The sequence below is a fragment of the Crotalus tigris genome, unplaced genomic scaffold, assembly GCF_016545835.1.
Source record: "Crotalus tigris isolate CLP2741 ecotype Arizona unplaced genomic scaffold, ASM1654583v1 scf7180000017576.4783729, whole genome shotgun sequence".
Classification (NCBI taxonomy): domain Eukaryota; kingdom Metazoa; phylum Chordata; class Lepidosauria; order Squamata; family Viperidae; genus Crotalus; species Crotalus tigris.
The window spans coordinates 920,844-942,862 of NW_024096487.1; the positions used below are offsets into that span (position 1 = coordinate 920,844).

The 22,019-nt window shown below is 37.5% G+C and overlaps 1 protein-coding gene across 1 annotated transcript in view; it reads right to left on the reverse strand.

Moving 5' to 3' along the window:
- CUNH11orf49 (chromosome unknown C11orf49 homolog) overlaps positions 1-22,019 on the reverse strand; it is a 142,838-nt gene that overhangs the window by 19,935 nt on the left and 100,884 nt on the right. Inside the window, exon 4 of the mRNA XM_039358115.1 lies at positions 5,026-5,110. Within this exon, the coding sequence (XP_039214049.1) occupies positions 5,026-5,110 (85 nt within the window). The remainder of the gene's footprint in view (positions 1-5,025; positions 5,111-22,019) is intronic.

A 22,019-nucleotide genomic window follows, 5' to 3' on the forward strand; every position in this document is an offset into this window, starting at 1 on the left:
TACTTATTTGAATAGTTTTACTGTTATTCAATCTCTTTCTTTCTTATTGCTTGTTATTAATACATAGCAACAGCTCGTGGAAGAGCTTGCTGCATCTGTCTGCAGTTTCAGGGATACCAAAAAATATGGTGACTTATAAACAACGTCTGTAAAAATCATACTCCCTGGTGGATTGTGCTTTCCAGTGTGTGCTGCCACTGAATTTATAACCCCTCAAAAATCAACTAAGATCCTGTCAGAGGACTTAAAAAAAAAAAGTATATGATGAACACAGTATGCATACAAAGAAGAAATTGCTTGAAAAAAATGATTCCCCAGTTTAATCTTTTTTCCAGCTGGTGATGTTTATGGGTCATCAGTCAAGATGAAATAGAATCTTTGATAGAAAAGTAGACAAGCACATAAGAATATCAAATGGTACAGATGAAGAAAACCAGAACAAGACAGCTTCAGACTAAGATAATATCAAAGAACTTCTTTTACTAGCGTAGTTGACAAAAGCAAAGCTCTCAACTCGAAAGAGTAAAGGCAGTGATATCATCCCCACCTGAGTCTGGGTGCCTCAGAGACACATATCTCAGTATACTCTCACACCTGGTATTACAAAATTCTTAAATCTCCTGTAAGCACACCCACACAAGCATAGAAACAGAAAGCCTGCCCCCTCAACAAAGCTTAATTCTGGAAAAGGTTTGCAAATTATTTTTTTAAAAGCAGCCATACATCCAAGTTTTTAATTTAGATTTGTAGTCAAGTTAATGGAAGTTATTAGCCAATTTTGCAATTATTAGCGGCAATCCTTCATTCATTCCCACAAACAGTTTGGCAGAGCTAGGTTGAAAAATAAGTGACTCCCATTTTAAATTCAGTTGCTCTGTTAGAACATTTTATATGCCAACTCTGAAGAATCTCATAAATATAGCTCTTGCTTAAGCCAGTTGTAGATATAATCAACATATGAATTTTTAAAAGATATGTTAATAAGAGTCTAAAAGATTGTGGAAAAGTTGTCATTTTCTTCAAATCTATTCTGGGAATCAAAAGGTGCATCCTTTTGTGGTAGACCTATGTCTCTACCACATTTTAAAAAGCAGGCTTTCAAACATGATTTGAGGACATTTGTATTTCAGTGGAGACTTACTGATGAGTTCTCTATAAGAAAAGTGGCAAAGACTAAAAGACCCCCTAAGAGATAGCTGGAGCTTTATGTATTATGTTTCATACTGCCAAATATTAACCACCCAAGGCATAAAAACATAAATCCATGGTTATGAATCCATAAGCCAATCATCACAGCAGAAACATTAAAAGAATGAAATAAAAATTTAAATAATCATTGCTGGTCTAATGCAATCCTCTTATGTTCATAAAAAATGTAATACATCGTCTACTGGCAAGTTATACTAAAGCAGGGGTCTTCAAACCTGCCCCTTTTATGACTTGTGGACTTCAACTGGCTTCAACACGCTGGCTGAGGAATTCTGGAAGTTGAAGTCCACAAAAATGTGGGTTAGACAGCATCACCCCCAGATGGATTTGTAGCTGGCTGACCAGCTGTACTCAGCGTGTGGTCCTCAATGGAACTGCATCTACATGGAGGGAAGTGTGTAGTGGGGTGCCCCAGGGCTCTGTTCTAGGCCCAGTGCTCTTCAGCATCTTCATCAATGATTTGGACGAGGGGATAGATGGGGAATGCATCAAAGTTGCAGATGACACCAAGCTGGCAGGAATAGCCAACACACCAGAAGACAGGCTTAGGACACAGGAGGATATGGACAGACTTGAACACTGGGCGCTATCTAATAAAATGAAATTCAATGGTGAAAAAAGTAAGGTTCTACATTTAGGCAAGAAAAACCAAATGTACAGATATAGTATAGGTGGTACCTTGCTCAATAGTAGTAACTGTGAGAGGGATCTTGGAGTCCTAGTGGACAATCACTTAAATATGAGCCAGCAGTGTGCTGCAGCTGCCAAAAAAGCCAACACAGTGCTAGGCTGCATTAACAGAGGGATAGAATCAAGAACTGTACGCACAAACCTGTTGAGAGGTAAACAAGTGTTGCTATATGGCTACAGTAGCTCTCAACTGCTAGCATGAGGATTCCTCCATTTTGTATCTATTGTGATTTTTCAGTTCTCTTCAAAGATATTCCCATATAAAGTACATTGTGGTAGTCTAGTCGGATAGTGATGAGGCAGATGTCCCTGTTGCATTCCAACTGGTGCACTTAAAGAAAGATCTCAGCCTTCATTTCCAAATCTAGCAGTAGCCATGAGTTCAGAGTCACCTGAAGATCAAGGACCTGCTTCCTTGTTGGGGAAACTCCCCAACCAAGAAATAAATCCAGAGCAGACAGAATTCCAGATATCCATATAAAAAGCAAGTTTGGACTGAACTTCAGTCTGTTTTGTATCAGTCTCTTGTAACCTCTAGACAAGAGTGTCACAAACTCTCCAGTCCAGCCCAAGATGAATATATCTAACTGGATATCACTAGCATACTGAAACCTCACCTCAAACTGGTGGAGATAGTTTGTTCTAGAGCTTTCATAAGGTGTTGAAAAAAGGCCCTGTCAGCCCTTCAAAGTAGACCAGGTCAGTAAACAAGCATCATAAACAATATTTTGTTGACATAAGTTATAATAGCAGAATTTTAAACACATGAAAGCATTTCTCTTTCTCTTCTTCTTCTAACAGGGTCAAAGAAGATGAAACTTGAATTTCTTTCTCATGCCTTCCTGTTTTTCCAGTCAAGTTCATGTTTTCCTAATGGTGTTGCTATTAGTTTAAAATGCCATCTCTACACAAAGGATTCTCTATTGTGCTAACCTCTCCTCCCTTGCCGCCAACTGGCACTGTCATCTGCTTGAGCAGAAAGAGATTGTAAAACAGTGCTTCTGGTCCCCAAACTTTACAGATAGTCCAAAAAGCTACCATAGTCAACCACTGCTGAAAGATCAAGTACAACTAAGAGGAGTGCAATCCAGATCTTGCTGAAGGTTGTTTACTAAATTAAGCAACCCAAGATACGTATGTCCCATATCCTGACTGAACTCTGAATTTGTCACATAATTTGCTTTTTCTATGACATTCTATAGCTGCAACTTCACCATTTTCTTGACAACTTTCTCTAGTTAATAGAAGGCTAGAAACAAAATGATGGTTATTTAATGTAGCCAGATCTAGGGGAGACCTCTTCAACAATGTCTGCTTGACTGCCTCTTTTAGGGTACCTAATGTCATGGTTCCGACAGATGAAACTCTTCAAAGAACTTCGAGGCATTGTTTACCTTAAAGAATCTTTATTTTGAGTAGCATAGCTTTGGTACTGATATAAAACTAATTTCCCCTCCCCTGAGCACATAGTATCACAGCACAATTCTCTCCTCCAATTAACAGTCATAAATCACATTCCCCAATTAGTTTGAAGCCGAGTTCTCCAGCCCACCAATTTTTTATCAGCTCTGGTTACAATAACCTTGTTTCTCACACTGGGTCCAGTGTTGTTATGTCTATCTTGACTCTCGCCCACATTCCCCCTCCCAGCATCATCTAACTCTAAAAGCAAAAGGTAAAAGATGGCCACATTTCCATTTGTTGTCAATGCAAAAACATCCGATGTTAGCAGCGTTGACACCTAGTATAACCAACCCTCCTAGATAGTCATAGTCATTTACCGATCTAATCACTCAATCCTTGTCCCCTACTGAAAAGACCCAAAAGTAGTATACATTTAAGTCACAGGCTAAAGTGCCCTTCTTCATCAGAGTTCATGAGCTGAAATGAATTTTTATCACTGAACAAGACTTTGCTCCAGTTACAATTTCAGACACTGGCCAGGTATAGAAAAAACACGAAATAATTTGAATGACTTTATCAGCAAAACACTACGCAGATTGGCAGACCTTCCTGCCTATCTCTCCCCAGTAGGAGCAGGCCATCTTAACTAGCACTGCTGAACAACAAAACCAATGACACAATAAGAGAAATAGTGGTACTTCACTGGCCTGATCTTTACACTGTAAGCTCTTATCCACAGTTGTGCTGCTTTTTGTACAAGCACTGTATGATTTATTTCTATTGTTTCAACTCCATGAACCAAATACAAAGCAACATGAGATTGGCAAACGGAGAATTGCTGCTGCAGGACAATCACCTCAAGAGCTCTGTTAACTCCTCAGTTATTTGATGAAACACTTTGCAAGTTCCTGGGAAATCCCAAAGCCCTTGGTAGAATCTGCTTATTATTCATTTGAGGTTTTGGCCCTTGGAGACGAACAAACCAAACAAGAATCTTCAAGAATCTAATGCAATCACAGAAATCCTAGCTTTAGAGTTGTCTTAATGCATTCTATTAGTAGAGATGGCTTTGTCAACAAATTATTGAGAGGAAGATGTCAGGCAACTATAGTAGTCTGGTTTCTATATGGGTTTAAAACTAAGCCAGATATTGTTTAGATATTTTGGTATGCAAATGAATCAAGAACTATATGTCTTTCTCATTCATCATAACAGTTCTTACTCCTGGAAAAAAAAACAGATCAGTAACTATTGATGAATTGCAGGATTTGGTGGAAATATGAGCTACAATTCTAAAAATGCAGTAAAATATCCTGTGAGAAACCTCTTTCTAAATACAGATGTTGCCGCCATGGTATTAATTTTCATGTTTAAACCTGAATACAGAAAGCCACCAGGTTTAATTGGCAACAGGCAGCAGCCAGTCAAATGTTTCTGCTCACAGGGCTGGGCAACTGAATGAATTACAATCAAGAAAGAACTATGCCCCCATTTCTATGCAGCAAAGAAATCTGTTCCAGTAATACAAGTCATTTAGAATTGCTGAGTCCTATCAACATATTGTTGCCAATAATGTTACACAAATACATCCAAGCTGAACAGTGAGGTCAAAGCTCAATTTGAAGGTATCTTTATCTTTACCTTTACTATTGGAGTATGAATTGATCATTGGCATTAAAATATAATAAAGCATGATTCATCTGGGAATGCATAAAGGCTCACCTTGCTGCTTTCTGAGTAAGCTCCACAGGAAAGTCAGGGCAAAGCAGTTGCAGTAAGCAATGGTACTCCTTGGCAGTCAGCAAGTCTGCAACAGAAAGCAAAAATATTAAATGTAAGGTGAATAGTCTCCCCAACATTCAGGCTGGATCATGGACTTCTTCATTTATTTTTAGGATATAGATCAGGGGTGCCAAACTGCCAGACCACAGGCCAGATGTGTCATGCTGAAATGGTGCCCACCCGATTGCCAGCAATGTAAAAAAAGTTGCGATACGTCACGACACGTCACGTGACATTGCGAGTTTGACACCCCTGATATAGATAGTCTTTGATTAATGATCACAATCGGGATTGGCAACTTGTTTGTTAAGCAAAGTAATCATTAAATGGGGAATCATGTGGCTGCAACTGTGCTTATGATTTTATTTTAGCTTTCTTGTTTTTTCATTCTCCTGTTCTTTGAAATGCTGGAATAATTAGCAAGGAGTGAATTGTTATATTTATATTCATTGAAGAGAAAGGGACAACAAGAGTAAACAGACACATAACGGAAAATACAAATCAAAAGGAATGTGCTGGTACAAGCTGCCTCAAACATGTGGATGCTCCAACACTGGAGTTTTTAAAGAAGAGACTGGACAACCATTTGTCTGAAATGGTATAGGGTTTCCTGCTTGAGCAGGGGGTTCCACTTTCAAGGTCACTTCCAACTCTGTTATTCTGTTATCCTGTGTTTGGGGCTGGGACCTGTGAGCACACTAGGCAAATTGTCGGTATATATCTCATTATGTGCCTGCTTACTCTTTCGTAAGCAGAAGAAAAAAAAACAGCTTGGGCACAGGAGAGATTACCTAAATCACTTGTTTAGACAATCTCTCTTGGGCCTGACCTGTTTTGGTTTTATTTGCTTGCTTGCTTTTTGTTTTCCCCTTCACACAGCAGAGAGATTGAAGAGGAAGGGAGCACATGAGAGTAAACACAGTTGCCTAGTGTGCTTCTGGCTCTCAACCCTTGAGGTTGGGGATGCCAATGCTAGTGCATTCCTTTTGATGTGTATTCCCCATTGTTTGCCTACTTATCCTCTTGTAATCCCTTCCTCTTCAAGCTCTCCTCTCTACAAGAGAAGGAAAAGGGGGGAAAAGGGTCAGACACAGGACAAGTATACTGACTGTTTTAGCTGTGATATGACTTAAGGTATGCTGTGAAGATTGTAAATGTGTGCCTTGGTTGCAAAGTTGTCTTTTCAGCAGTATCATAATTTCAGACAGTTGTTCCATGTGTCAGTCAATGAGTGAGGCCTACCTGTACTTCATATTAGATAGCATGTGACAATATTTCATTGTATTTAAAATTTTCCTTATATATGGCCCATATGTTAATAGGGAAGGCCAAAATGCTGCTAAAGACAGGGTGAATTATATAGGATATGAAACATTCAGGAAATAGAAAAGTTCTTAAGCCTTATGATATTAAACTTTCTGATTCATATTAATTAGGCAGAAAAATCATTCTATCCTATTTTTAGGGCAATCCTAGTTCAGGATATATAAGATTAGTCTACAGTACAGAGTAATTATCAGATTTAGTGAAGTAATATATTTGAGTGCTTAACAAAAACAGTATATATAATGACCATTTCAGCAAAATTTATTGTCAGGAACTGCAGAAAACAAGCATGTAGTGTTTCAAACACTTCTTTGTACACAGGATCATATTTAGTTTTTACAAAATCTCCAGCTTTTTGTGGCATAATATTTGCTTCCTTCATAACCTCTCCTTTTCTGCCTTCAATCATACAATTCAAAGGCTGCTTTTTAGTCATACCCTTTTTCCTGACATCACAACATTTTACAGTATGCCCCAAATATTGGAACTTCTGCAAAAAGAAATGTGTGGGACATTGATGCAAACTTTGGTTTGTTTTAAATAAATACTCAATACAGAGAGTAAGGAATTAATCCTGTAAACAACACTGGAAGTTTTAAAGAAAAGACTGGACAGCCATTTGTCCGAAATGGTGTAGGGTTCCTGCCTGAGCAGGGAGTTGGATTCGATGACCTCCAAGGTCCCTTCAAACTTTATTATTATTATTATTATTATTATCATCAATCATCGCACAGTCAGCCAGATGTTCAGACTGGATTTGGTATTTTGTCTACCTATCGAGTCCTTACCCAGGACCTGGGATAGGCAGATGTGGATGTTTGATGGTATTACAGGTATCGTCGCAGGATGGAAGCAGTTCCTAATAAGGCCGCCTTTTGCAATTGACTAATAGCAAATTTGTCAATGCCAATGGTGTTCAAGTGGTGCTCCAGTTGTTTTGGGATTGCGCCCAAGGAGCCTATGACTATTGGTACTACCCTTGCTTGCTTTTGCCACAGTCTTTCTATTTCTATTTGTAGGTCTTTGTATTTTGTTATCTTCTCCAGTTCTTTCTCTTCTATTCTGCTATCTCCAGGCACTGCCACGTCCACTATCCAGACTTTTTTGTCTTTCTTATCGACAATTGTTAAGTCTGGGGTGTTATGTTGCAGGTGCTTGTCTGTTTGAATTCTGAAGTCCCAGAGCAGTTTAATTTTATCATTTTCTATGACTTTCTCTATTTTATGATCCCACCAGTTTTTGCTTACAGGCAAATGATATTTTTTGCAGATCTTCCAATGCACCATTGTTGCTACTTTGTCATGCCGCTGCTTGTAATCAGTCTGTGCAATCTTCTTGCAACAGCTTACCAAGTGGTCCACTGTTTCTTCAGCTTCTTTGCATAGGCGGCACTTACTGTCTGTTGCTGTCTTCTCAATTTTGACTTTGTATGCGTTTGTCCTTAAGGCTTGGTCTTGTGCAGCCAGAATTAATCCCTCGGTCTCTTTCTTCAATTTTCCTGCTCTTAGCCATTGCCAGGTCTTGTTATTATCTGCTTTCCCAGCTATTTTTTTATGTATTGGCCATGTAGTGCTTTGTCTTCCCATGCCTCTATTCTGTTCTTCATTTGGTCTTTCTTGTAGGCCAGTTTGGTCTCTCCAGTAGTTAGTAAGCCTTCCTGATATACTAATTTCAGTGCATCTTCATCATTGTTCTTCAGATATTCTTCCAAAGCCATTTTTTCTTCTTCAACCATCTGATGTACTTGTAGCATTCCACGCCACCTATTTGCCTTGGTAGATAAAGTCTATCAATGTCACTGCGTGGATGAAGGGCGTGATTCATTGTCATTATTTTTCTGGTCTGCCTATCCATTGCTTTTAGTTCTGCTTGAGTCCAGTCCACTATTCCAGCTGTGTACCTAATGACTGGGATTGCCCAGGTGTTGATTGCCTTTATGGTATTTCCTCCATTGAGTTTGGATTTTAAGATCTTCTTCACTCTCTTGATGTATTCACCTCTAATCTTTTTCTTGACTTCAGTGTGCTTGATGTTGTCAGCTTGAAGGATACCCAAGTATTTGTAGTATTCTTCCTCATCCAGACTCTTAATGTTATTTTCGTGGGGCATCTTGATTCCTTCAGTTTTCACTATTTTTCCTTGTTTGATAGTAAGTGTGGCACATTTGTCCAAGCCAAACTCCATTACAATATCTTGGCTATATATACGGACAGTGTTGAGCAGCGATTCTATTTCAGATGATGTTTTTCCATACAGCTTCAGATCATCCATGTAAAGGAGGTGGGATAGTCTAGCAGATGTTTTTGATGTTTGATAACCATGTCCTGAGTTATTCAGTATTGTTGACAGAGGAAACAGTGCAATAACAAATAGTAATGGTGATAATGAATCTCCTTGAAATATTCCTCTCTTGATATTAACCTCTCCCAGCCTCTCACCATTGATCTGCAACTGTGTCTTCCATTGTGCCATCGATCTTTGCACAAATTTTCTGATGTTTCTACTGACTCCTGTTATTTCTAGGCACTTGATTATCCAGTCATGTGGCAGAGAGTCAAATGCCTTTTTGTAGTCAATCCATGCCACATTCAGGTTGGTCTTCCTTCTCTTGCAGTTTTCCAAGATCATTTTGTCTATTAGGAGTTGATCTTTTGTTCCTCTGCTATTGGGGCGGTTTCCTTTCTGCTCAGGTGGAAAGAGATTGTTTTCAACTAGATGCTGTTGTACTGCATCAGCTACCACACCAGTTAGTAATTTGAAAGTTGTTGGTAAGCAGGTAATTGGCCTGTAGTTACCTGGTGTTGCCCCTTTTGCTGGATTTTTCATTATTAGGTAGGTTTTCCCAGTTGTTAGCCACTTTTCAATTTCTCCTCCTTGTAGTATATTGTTTGAACTGGGTTATAACAGTTAGATGTTTCAACCAAAACCCATGCAGTTCATCTTCACCTGGTGCTGACCAATTTTTGATTTTCTTTGCTCTTTTTTCTACCATTTTTGTTGTTATTACTAGTTCTTTCATTTCAACTTCTGTTTTATTTGCATCCACCTCTTTTAACCAAGCTGCATCCTTGTTGTATTTCTTTGGGTTATCCCATATCTGCTTCCAGAATTGCACTGTTTCTTCCTTGTCAGGTACTGACTGATTCCTTGCAGTTTCTCCATTGATGGATTGGTAGAAACGTTTCTGATTGGATTGAAATTGGAGGTTCTGCCTATAGTTTGCAATTCGAGCTTCATATCTACTGATTTTCCTGGCTATAGCTGTTATTTGTTGCTTTATTATTTCCAGTGCTTCCTTGATCTTCCTTGTTTCTAAGTGGTATTTCTTGATTAGGTATTCTTTGGTCTTCTTGTTCTTCAGCTTCTTTTCTTTCATCTGTTCTAGCTTGCTTGCATGTGATCTTAACTTGCTGATCTTATTTTCTAATCTAACCTTCCATTTTTCTGGTGCACTGTTTGTTTGTTTTTCTTTTTTGTTGATTTGGGGTATTATTATTATTATTATTATTATTATTATTATTATTATTATTATTGTTCATTGAACATAATGGGGCTTCTGAAGAACTATATAGAATTGTGATATAAACAGAATGATATAATTAGGAATTTTGTTTCGAAAGAAAAATATATGACTCAAAAAGTAACTGGATGTGCGGGGGGGGGGGGAACCTTGAGATTTTTAAATACAGAAAACACATAAATTACTCCTTCTATAGAACAACAATCCCTTTGAGAAGGGCAATTCAAGTTGAAAATTTAGGGAGGAAAAGTGCTCATGCCATTTTCCCACTTCAGTGTTACCCCGCAAACCCAGTAATGCTTCTTGGTAAACTCATATATAAATCCCCCGTTTTCCTGGGCAGCTAAGACATTCAGTGTCAACTTGAATTAAATCCTAAATGTGTATGTACACATTCGTAAGCATGCACACATAGATCCAAACTGTCTTGCTGAAAAAGATATCCCCTGCTTAAAAAAACAAAAGCTATCGTAAGTAATCTACACATGTTTTCATATAATACCTAGTTTGGTCCAAAAAATTCCTTTAAAACAAAGTATTTTCAATCTGTTAAAAAGAAATCACTGGTATGGGAACATTCACTACCACATGTTTGTAAAACCATCCAAGCAACATCTGGCAGCATTAGGAAAGGCAAACAAGATCTAAGGACATATATGAAGAAGTATGGCGATTAAACCCACAAACATTATTACTTTGGCATCTAGTAAGGCAGCTTGATGGCTTCTTGGAATTGTGTGTGCAAGACCAGTCAACATATTAAAGAAAGGCAAAGAGACAAGATCCAAAATACACAAAGTAGCCAACAAACGAATAATCTCTTAAGAGTCCTGCTTTGTAAAAGATTGGCAAAGAAGTGCCTCTGTGGTTCTTGAGGGGAGAAGACCAAAGAGGTGACGCTCAAGAGCGCTTATGGGATGTAAAAGAGAATGGAAACATACTTAGATCAAAAAGCTGTGCATGATTGCAAGCTCCCAGTCCAAAAGGTTGTGGAACTGAAGTTAAAGAGAGGGCTGGCTGAACAACAATAATTTTGCCATATTTCTATATGCAGAACAATGTAAAGAATGGGGAAAAAAGCCAGTAGTAAAACTAGAGCCAAGAACAGGAAGCGAGTGAAGCCAAAGGACACTAAATGGAAGGCTATAGTTAGAGCTCATTTGCTCAGTTACTTGTTATCCCTCTATTGAGCATTTACTTTTCTGCTCCAATATTTAATTAATGCAGCTAGAATCAAAAGAGGCCCCTGCATGTTCTCTAACTAAGCCCTGGCATGCATTTACAAAGCTACCGCTTTCTTCTCCTGATTGCAGCTCATTGTGCCTCATACAATGAAGCTACAGAGAATTCTTTGACATTTAGGGGTGGGTAAAGGATCACACTAGCAAGAGAGATCCTGGAAAGCTACTGTGCACAAATGATCTGGGATCCTTGTCTATACTTCAATTGGGTGCCATCATAGACAGCCCATATTTTACAATATTTAAGCAAATTAGACTCGGTTTGAATATTCGTAGGTTTCCAGCTGCTGTTTCTGCATGTTTAATCATACCCATATGTAGGCAGAACGTGAGTTAAACTTTTCTCATGCTAGTGCTCCTCCGGATATGTAATTAGCTGAGATGCACTGAAGGCACTGTGTTAATGAAGTTTTGAAGTCTGGTGTGATTTTGTTGCCCTTTTTATTCCTTTTTCTAAGTGTGGTGGTGTATATGCATGTGTATAGAATTTTTAGATCTTTCAGACATTTCTTCATTTATGTCTAAAAGAGTGTGACATCTAGACTTGATTAGGCTACGTAGAGTTTGATTGGTACCAAACTATCTCAATACTTTTCATGGAAAATTCAGATGACTGGAAAACGGCAAATACTGTTCCTCTTCTCAAAAAAGGGAAAAAAGTCAATCAAGTCAATCAACTTCAGATTTATATTGGGCAAAATTTTAAAATAGACTACCAGATAGAATTTGCTAACATTTAGAAAAGGATGCATTGCTTGTCAGAATCTAGCACAGGTCATCAAAAAATCAGTCAAGAATCAGCCAACTACCCAATGTTATTAAAAAGTATAAGCTTTTGTGAGTTTTATTTAACTGGATCGTATGCCTAAACTGATGTAAGATTTAAGTGAGGTGATGCCTTCCCCCCACCATTCCTCATTTCAATTTAAATCTTATATCAACTAATCGCTCCATGCATTTGGTGAAGTGAACTTCATTTGATTGGTTTGAAAAAGTACTACCAAACATTGCTAATAAAGTATAATTTCTTATTCATATTTAATTGAGTTTTCTCAAACTACTTTTAAGGCTTGTATGGAAAGCACATCACATTTTGGGTCACATTTATGCAGAAATATTGAAAATTTAAAAGGATTCACAAACCTTTATGCACTGTAAAATGGCTTTAAACTACAAGAAACTCAGTTTTAGTAAAACTTTGTAATTGTAGAAACTTTTAATGATGGAATAGACTGAAGTGATGAACTTGTTTTCATTGCAAGTATTTAAACAAAAACTGAAGCGCTACCTTTTGGAGATGTTGTGGATTTCTGCCGTAGCAGGGGATTAGATTAGATATTTTCAAAGTCATATATTGTATGATTCTTTATTTGTTGTTGTTAGTTACGAAGTCGTGTCTGACCCATCGCGACCCCATGGACAACGTTCCTCCAGGCCTTCCTGTCCTCATGATTCTTTTATATGATAGTATAAGATACAAAAGTTCCACCTCTTTATAACATGGTATTTGACATTAGAGCAGTGGTTCTCAACCTTTTTAATGCCACGAACCCCCAACCGGTCGTAAGTCGAGGACTACTCAACCGGTCATAAGTCGAGGACTACTCAACTGGTGCAGCACCGTGTGCAGAATGGGAATTTTGGTGGGCTCAGCAGGGCAGAGACAGCCTGGACAATTCCTATTGGCTTTTGAAAGCCAATAGAATTAGACTCTATTCAAGAGAGTCTATTCTATTGGCTTTCAAAAGCCAATAGAATAAAATGGAGTAGCACAGCTAAGGAAAAGGGGAAAAAATGGCGGACTGTGTTGTTTGGCGACCCCTGTGAAATGGTCGTTCGACCCCAAATGGGGTCCCGACCCATAGGTTGAGAACCACTGCATTAGAGTATATATGCCTATTATAGAGATGACAGTACTGACAAACAGCTCTCAAAATAAAATTTATTTTTGTTAATAATAGAAGGACTAAGATAGAATTCCATGAAGGAAATCTAGGTGAATGGTTTTAGAAATGAAGAATTTAAGGAAACTTGTTAACACTTTCAAAATTCATTTAACAATATTCAGACATTAAAAAGGTAAACATTTTATTTCTTTGCTTAATCCTATTGGAAATTCATATCTACAAAAAAAAAGCTATAGCCAACAGCCATTACCTTCAAGAGGATGGAGACTAAATTTACAGTATATACATTCCCTTTACCTTAAAGATCTTGTCAAATTAGAACTATTTAAAAAACAATCAAGAACTCTCTCTTCTTTCTTCATTTAAATATATATTCAATCAACCCAATGCTGTGTCAATATCTTATGTTGCTTCCTGAGTTTGTCTATTGGTAGCTGCAGATACCAATCCTATAGCTACCAAGATCACTTTTAATCCCATTCCCCGATTATAATTCCTGGAGAACTCTATCAAATTTCAGCCATGCCCAGAAATACTAACCACGCTGTAGTGGCACAGTGGTTAGAATGCAGCATTGCAGTTTAACTTTGCCCACAGCCAGGAGTTCGATCCTGACCAGCTCAAAGTTGACTCAGCCTTCCATCTTTCTGAGGTCTGTAAAATGAGGATCCAGACTGTTGAAGGTAATATGTTGACATTTGTAAACCACCCAGAGAGTGCTGTAAAGTACAATGGAGTGGTATATAAGTCTATTAATATTGCTATCATATTTGTGCTACATCACCCAAAATACGATTGTTACTGTCTCTGAGCAATGTCTATCACTTGCTGTGATTACTGCTGTCCAGGTAATTACAATGACATCACTGAAGCCCAATTTTAAAAAATCCAGTCTATTGAAACTGCCAAGAGCTGCTCGGAATAAACGAAAGTCATTGGGTACATGACCGCACAGATTCTTCCTGTCTCTAGGATTCTCAGGCCCCAGGCCAGGCCACAATCAAGTCAACAGTCCTCACGGCTGTTCCACAAGGAAGGCAATGGCAGGACACAGAAAGATACTATCACAATAAATAGAACTTTCTTGTAATCCATCTGTACCACAAATTACCATTTTAAATACTTTATCTTTAAAAGGCCATACTGTGATCCATGTAAGAGGCAGCCAGAATGACTGCATACCATTCAAGCCTTCAGTACCACCCATGGACTCCAAGAGGCTTGGAGTCAAACTGGAAGAGTGAAGTGGAGAATAGAGATTTCCTCACAGTGTTTAAAAACAGTATTCATTTTCCCATCATGAAGCACAGATTGTTCAGATCAACCACAGAAGTGCTGTTTAAACAAAAGGTCAGAAGAAAACCAGCACATCTAAATTGCAGTTTTCTGTGCAGACCCCTAAATTATGGTTCTTTTTTCAAAATTGGCCTCTGAACTTTGGAAGATCTACCACAACCTCAGTGTCTCTAAGATATATGCTTTCTTCTGAGAAGAAACTACATCACAAAGACAAAGACAATTAACAAAGTAGTACTTGTTACTTTGAAAATGGAGTAGAAAAACACTAAGTGAGGTGTGATTTCATTCCATGCCTGGCTTTGCACAGAAATTATCTTGGCCCTCTTAATAAATCTACTGTATATGAACTGGTAATGGGAGCTCATCAGTAGTTTTAATCAGTGATATCAGAAAAGTAAATATTTAAAGTTCACATGAGGTAGATATCATCAGATCATGACCTTACCAAATATGACATGTTACCTAATTCCATCAAGAAAAGATGCCTATGTCATGAACCTTCTCCCAGATTTATCATATTATATATCATATATTTGTTCATATCATATATTTGTTCATATATTCTCCAAAGCACCTGAAGGCAGGACAAGAAGCAACGGATAGAAACTAACTAAGGAGAGAAGCAACCTAGAACTAAGGAGAAATTTCCTGACAGTTAGAACAATTAATCAGTGGAACAACATGCCTCCAGAAGTGGTGAATGCTCCAACACTGGAAGTTTTTAAGAAGAGACTGGACAGCCATTTGTCTGAAATGGTATAGGGTTTCCTGCCTGAGCAGGGGGTTGGACTCGATGACCTCCAAGGTCCCTTCCAACTTTATTGTTATTGTTAGCAGATAAATCTGATTCTGCTACATGAGTTTTGTTTAAAGGAAATAAAGTATATGAACTATTTGTGAGACTAATTTGAATTCTGATTGGCAAAGCCAATTCTACAATAAAATCGGGGCAGATAATAAAAATTGTTCCACTTTTAAAAATTGATTTATCATTTTCCAAGCACACAAAAACAGAAATAGCAGTTGTCTCAATTATCCCCACTATTCCTGTTAAAGATTAAACAACAGAATGAATATAATCAACTACCCTTTAAAAAAAAAATCACATACCAGAAAACTTCACTATTTTATGTCTTTGGTTTGCAGAATTTACAGAAATTACACTAAAGAAATTAAAATCTAAGCTTACAAATGACAGAAAGAATTACAAACAGCAAGACATTGTAACAGAACATACTAAAGAAAATTGAGTTTAGTCTTTGGAAAATAGCTAATATTGAGAGAAAGGCTAATTTTAAGGCATCTGCGGATTTCTTTTTATATTTTGACATGGCAATCCAAACTATGTAATCATGCATCATCTCTTGTACTTAACAGAACAGCAATCATTGTGGATTTGACAAGATTTCTGAGAAAGGAAATGCAGTATCTGTCATCCTGTAAGATGTCCTGATGACAGTGGGATTTTCATCCATCACTTTGGTATCTAAGCATGGCAATTACTATTAATGGTCCACCACTCTGGATGGGATTGCTATCAAGTCAATCTCTCCACCTAAAAGGTTTCTTAGCAAGTCAGTCCCCCCTCTTTCCTTTCAATTCTGCATCATATGTAATCATTGAAAGGAAAAGAAAAAAGGAAGGAAGCAAGTCATGAAATGAGCTGTTCACGTGGCTCCTTTTGTTCCCTTGTCAAGCCTTTTTCCATCTGGTTACAAGACAGAAAAATCGTAAAGAAATTATCTTCTTTATATATTTTTTGTGCTTTGAAAGAATATATAAGTGCTTTGAAAGACTATAAGAAAGACTATAAGAAAGTTCTTATTCCTATGCATTTCTCTTTCTTCTAAGAATAGGAATAAGAACTTTCTTCATTATATATTTATTTGTTCTTTTACCTCATCCTTCATCTCTTAAGCCAGGGGTCTTCAAACTTGGCCCTTTTATGACTTGTGGACTTCAGCTCCCAGAATTCCTCAGCCAGGCATGCTGGCTGAGGAATTCTGGGAGTTGAGGCCCACAAGTCATAAAAGGACCAAGTTTGAAGACCCCTGGCTTAAGCTGTTGGAAAAATTCAAATGATGGCTAAGAAATTAGTTTGAAAAACAGAGTAACCCAAAACTCCTTCAAGGAGCTGGCAACAATTCTGACCTTGCGTCTCTGCAATACAGGTAGTCCTCAACTTACAACAGTTCATTTAGTGACTGTTCAAAGTTACAATGGCACTGAAAAAAGTGACATGACCTTTTTTCACACTTACAACCGTTGGTCACATGATCAAAATTCAGATGCTTGGCAACTGACTCATATTTATGACGGTTGCTGTATCCCAAGGTCATATAATCAACTTTTGTGACTTTCCAACAAGCAGAGTCAGTGGGAAAGCCAAATTCACTTAACAACTGTGTTACTAACTTAACAACTGCAATTATTTACTTAACAACCCTGACAAGAAAGATTGTAAAATGGGGCAAAACTCACTTAACAACTGCCTCACTTAGCAACAGAAATTTTAGGCTTAATTAAGGTCATAAGTCAAGGACTACCTATATTAACAACAAAGTAAATAAACTATGTATGTATGTATGTATGTATGAAAATATTTTATTGGTTTTTTAATTTTTAAGAAAAAGTACTCAGGACCCACCGTGGTGTTTGGGAAATCAGACATTCCAAAGTAAAAACATAAATAAACAACTCAACTCAATACGTTCACTGTCTCCTCTCTTCTTCCATTACACAATAGCTATCTTAATTAAAAAATAATGTTAATTCACTTCAATTCATTACAGAAACTTCAAATTTCATCCAATTGTCATACCTGATCACATCTATGTTATTATACAAAAAAAATCATCTGTTAAAACACTCCATTAATTATTAAAACCATCCCAATCTAAAAAATCAACATTTTTCAATTCCAATACATAATTTTCATCAAATTTGTATATTCTTGCTTTGACATCTGTTATTCCAAAAAGTATTCTTAATCTATTTAAAATATCTTTTCTAAAAATCACCCATATATATATATATTTCAGTAAAAAAGGGAAGCGATCACCAGCTCCTGGTGATCGCTTCCCTTTTTTACTGAAATGTATGTACCCAGGAATCGCTATTCTTCAATTTTTAATGTAATTTTATATATATATATATATATATATATATATATATATATATATATATATAGGTCTTTGGTTGTTCGGGTTTTCTCTCGCGTGAAATTGGAAATGTCTTGGCGACGTTTCGACGAAGTCCCATTCGTCATCTTCAGGCTGGTGCTTTCAGCTTCGTGCTTCGAGGAGCAATATATATATATTTTCTTGCTTCTAACTCTAAATCATAATCCTTAAAACAAACCATAAATCAAAAATTGCCTTTAAATCCATTATACAATTTTAAATTTCTCTTTTCAGTCTAATTCTGGCTTTTTTCCTGTGCCAAGAAGGTTTCCATAGGGGCGCTTCCCTTTCAGCCAATAGATCTGTCTTTGTTGCTTGCAGTAGCCTTTGCAATAATAGCAATCCCATCCTCTGCATTAGACATCTATCTCTCCTCCTTGAAGGGTCGTTGCTTTGTAGTTTGAAGTCTCAGTCTTTGCTTCTTCAGTTCCTCTAAGTTGCAGATGGAAGGTTTGTAAGATAGAATAAGTTCCTCTTTTATCTCTGTTGATTCCTCTTCTAATATATTTTGATTTATACCATAGTCAGATATAGCCTGGACGTCCATTTGAACATTTGAAGTGAAATCCCTAGATCTTAGTTCTGTAGTAAACGTTTTCATTGTAGCACATATTTCTGCAGTAGCCTCTTAGATCTTTTCCAATATAAGTGTACAGTTTAAATGTGACTGAGGTTTCTCCATTTTGATAGAAATTAAAAAGAGTATCTTTTTTCTTTTTGGTGGAGGCTATATTTAATATAATTTAGGCAATATCCACCTCACAGTTCCCACAGTTACCCAGCTTATCTTTCCTCTTCAAAAGTATTTTGAAGGTCAGCCTTCAAACCTAAGTAACCAGAGGCTGCAGTATTACATTTTTGCCACTAGATGTCCTCAGTAAGTTAAAAAAGGTCTTTTCCAAACACCATTTCCCCTTTTCTATCTTTTAAAGTATAATGTGAAAAAGAAATAATCTTCCAGCATAGGATGATAGTACAGTTCTTAGAAAAAGAGGAAAAGAACAAAAATATATTTTTTTCTGTACCTCAAAAAATATAGAAGTAAATATAGTCTTTAAAATTTTGTTCTATTTTTATAGAACGCCTTTCTTCCCCAAAAAATGTAGAAGCTGCCTTTTCAAGCCAGGAAAGTAATTCCAAAAAGGCTCTGTCAGGTAGCAAAAACAAAATAGAATAGAGAGAATAACAAAGAAAAGTCTCACCCGGATTCACCACAGGGGTTCTTACAGCTTAGATGTTCTTTGACTTGCGGTTTGAAGCAGCAGGGTGATTGGCCATTTTACTGGCTGATCTTCTTCTCCGTCGGCCCTCAGAGATGGCTTGGACAACAGAAGGAGCCACTGCTCCTCAGTAGCCGAGCAGAGCCTCCTCGACAGAAGTCGCACCCTCCAGGGCGACTTTGGACCCACATAAGGGTCTGCCAGCGGAGGGAAAGCTAGCTGATGAGGAGAGAAGTCTCCTCATCAGCAACTAGAGACGCCGCGAACCGGAACCAGAAGTATAATTATAAATATATTTTAAAGAGGATATAAAGCATGATAACAAATGTCTAATCTGATGACAATATTATGCATTTCTGGGAGCATTTTCAGCATGTCCCATGGGTAAAACATCTAACACCTGAAATAAATCTGAATATTAAGGCTTGGCAAAAAGATACTCGTTTTTACTCAGGGACATTTAGGGCAAAAGCTTAAGAAACATTATGTGCTGTAGTTTTATCATAAAACTTCCTCTAGCTCTTGAGGGTAAAGACTATTAGTTTGGAACAGCAGCCCTGGGCTGATTTAAATCAGGAATCACCAAATCGAACAATATTTTCTTATGCAGACAAACAAATTAAAATCTCCCAGATATTTCTTCATAACATGAATCAACACCAATTTAACACCAAAATATTATACAAGGACTCATGCAGTAAAAAACCTGAAGGCTAGTATACATTATTTTCCTACATATTATATAAATAAATATGTGATGCATGGTAGCTGAACATTAAACAAGGGCAGGACTGGATTCTAATCAGAAAAAAATGGCACTGGAAAAATAAAGAACTCAAATCTCAAATGTTTGTGATGGTGGGATTCTGATAGAGCATAGGTGGGGAATGATGGGCCCATTATGACTTGTGGACTTCAACTCCCAGAATTCATCATTCCCTACCACTGCAACACAGAAATAAAGTCTACCAAAAAATTATTGTAACCAAATGCTATATCTATTTATTTATATATTCATACACATGATTTATATGGCTGCTCATTTAGTTGTAGGAACTCTGGGTAGCTAATTAATAAAACAAAATGTGATTCAAAACAATTAAACGAAAGACCCAAACACTTAAAAAACAAATATAATAACCATCAATATATAAAGCACCAGAGATCCAAATAAATCCCTTCCCTCTTATAAAAAGGCAGCCAAAAAACAGCTTCGCTTAACCACCTGGCCCCAATGCCTGAAGGAAAAGCAGTTTTTTAAAAATTATGGAAGGCCAGCAGGTCAGGCAACAATTATAAGGGCTATAAACTGCAAAATTAACTGGCATGCCCAGCAGCATTAACAGTGGTGTGCTCCGGAAGGGGAAATCAAGCAAATATCCAAGGAAATTAACTTTTCTGTGGAAAAGTTCCTGACTTGTGTCTTATGATCAGTCTCTCTTTCGAAAATAGCACAAGTAGTCCACCTCTTTAATATTAAAAAAATGGAGGAGCTTTTGTGTCTTTTATCGATTCTTTAGTAGCTTTATGCAATTCTCCCTTTTCCTTACTAATCAATGATACATGGCTTTACTGAAAAAAGCACAGCACTATGAACACCAAATGTAACTCCTCTAAAACACTATGGAAAGCACTGTCATAAAACCCTCCTTTCTACATAAACTGAGAACATTATTTATTACCACATAGATATCTACAAAGAGTACTACTCTTGCTGAGAAATATTGAAATGGACTGCTTCATCACTAGTTGGTGGAAATTAATATTGTATAGTCTCCCAAACATATTTTGCTCAGGCTTGAAGACCTGCCTCTTCCCATAAGCAATGGAGTAGAGTGAACCCAGTAATGTTGAATATTGATTGGGGAGGGGGAAGTGTTTTTGTAATGGTTATTTATTGTTTATTTATCTGTTATTGCTATTTGTAAGCCACCCAGGGTAATGTTGCATAATATGAGCAGTTGTGTAAGTCTTATACATAAATACATATATAATTGCTGTATTATTTTGCTGGCATACTAATTTGGAAATGGATGGCAGCAAGACTAAACAACAATCTTTGGGACAAGTTGTCCTTGCTCGATGAATAAATTTTGAACTGATAGTATTGGCAAAAGAGAAGGAAGTTAATTTTTTTTTTTTTTGTCTTCTCTTAATCCAGAGTGCAAGTTGAAATAATGGCTTTGTTATTAGGAGGCAGATTTCATTTAAATATTAGGGAAGATTTGTTGTTGTTAGTTGCGAAGTCGTGTCTGACCCATCGCGCCCCCATGGACCACGTTCCTCCAGGCCTTCCTGTCCTCTGCCATCTTCTGGAGTCCATTTAAGCTCACGCCTACTGCTTCAGTGACTCCATCCAGCCACCTTATTCTCTGTCGTCCCATTCTTCTATTGCCCTCAATCTTTCCCAGCATTAGGCCCTTCTCCAGTGAGTCCTTCCTTCTCATTAGGTGGCCAAAGTATTTGAGTTTCAACTTCAGGATCTGGCCTTCTAAAGAACAGTCAGGGTTGATCTCCTCTAGGACTGACTGGTTTGATCGCCTTACAGTCCAGGGGACTCACAGAGTCTTCTCCAGCACCATAGTTAGGGAACATACCATACTTCCTAACAATAAGAATATTTTGACAATAGAATGAATTACCTAGGGAATTTGTGGAGTTCGTTCTGCTGCATAAAATCTGACCAAAAGCTGCTTCAGGTTGGAATCCTAGAGAGAAGAGGAAGTTCTGAAGACTGAATGGTATTCTTAATAAGCCTGCACTCATGAAGTTCTTTCCTGGACTATTTCCAAAAAATAGTCTTTCTTTTTTTCAGGAAGTTTAATGTAAATTGTTGTTTTTTTTTTACTCAGACAGACATTTCTAATCATCCAGGGAATTTTTTTTTTGAAAATGGTAAACAAATTTCATTTTTCATGACGTAGAAGAAACAAAGGTCACTTATTCTGAACCTAATCTTGACCATGTACAGGAAGTCTTTGTTTTATTCCCACTAGTTTGGCAACAGTTCAAACTTCTGATGGTGCTGAACGAGTGGTACTTATGACCCTTCCTCAGAATTCTGGTAATCTCAGCATCCCTCCGGTCACCTGACTGAGATCTGGGAACCTGGCCCCCAGCTTGCAATTACAATATTGCAGCATCCCATGGTCATGTGGTCACTATTTGCAACCCTTTTTTGCTGGATTGCAGCAGAAAAGTCAATAGGGAAGTCAGTGGTAGATTGCAAATGGCGTCCA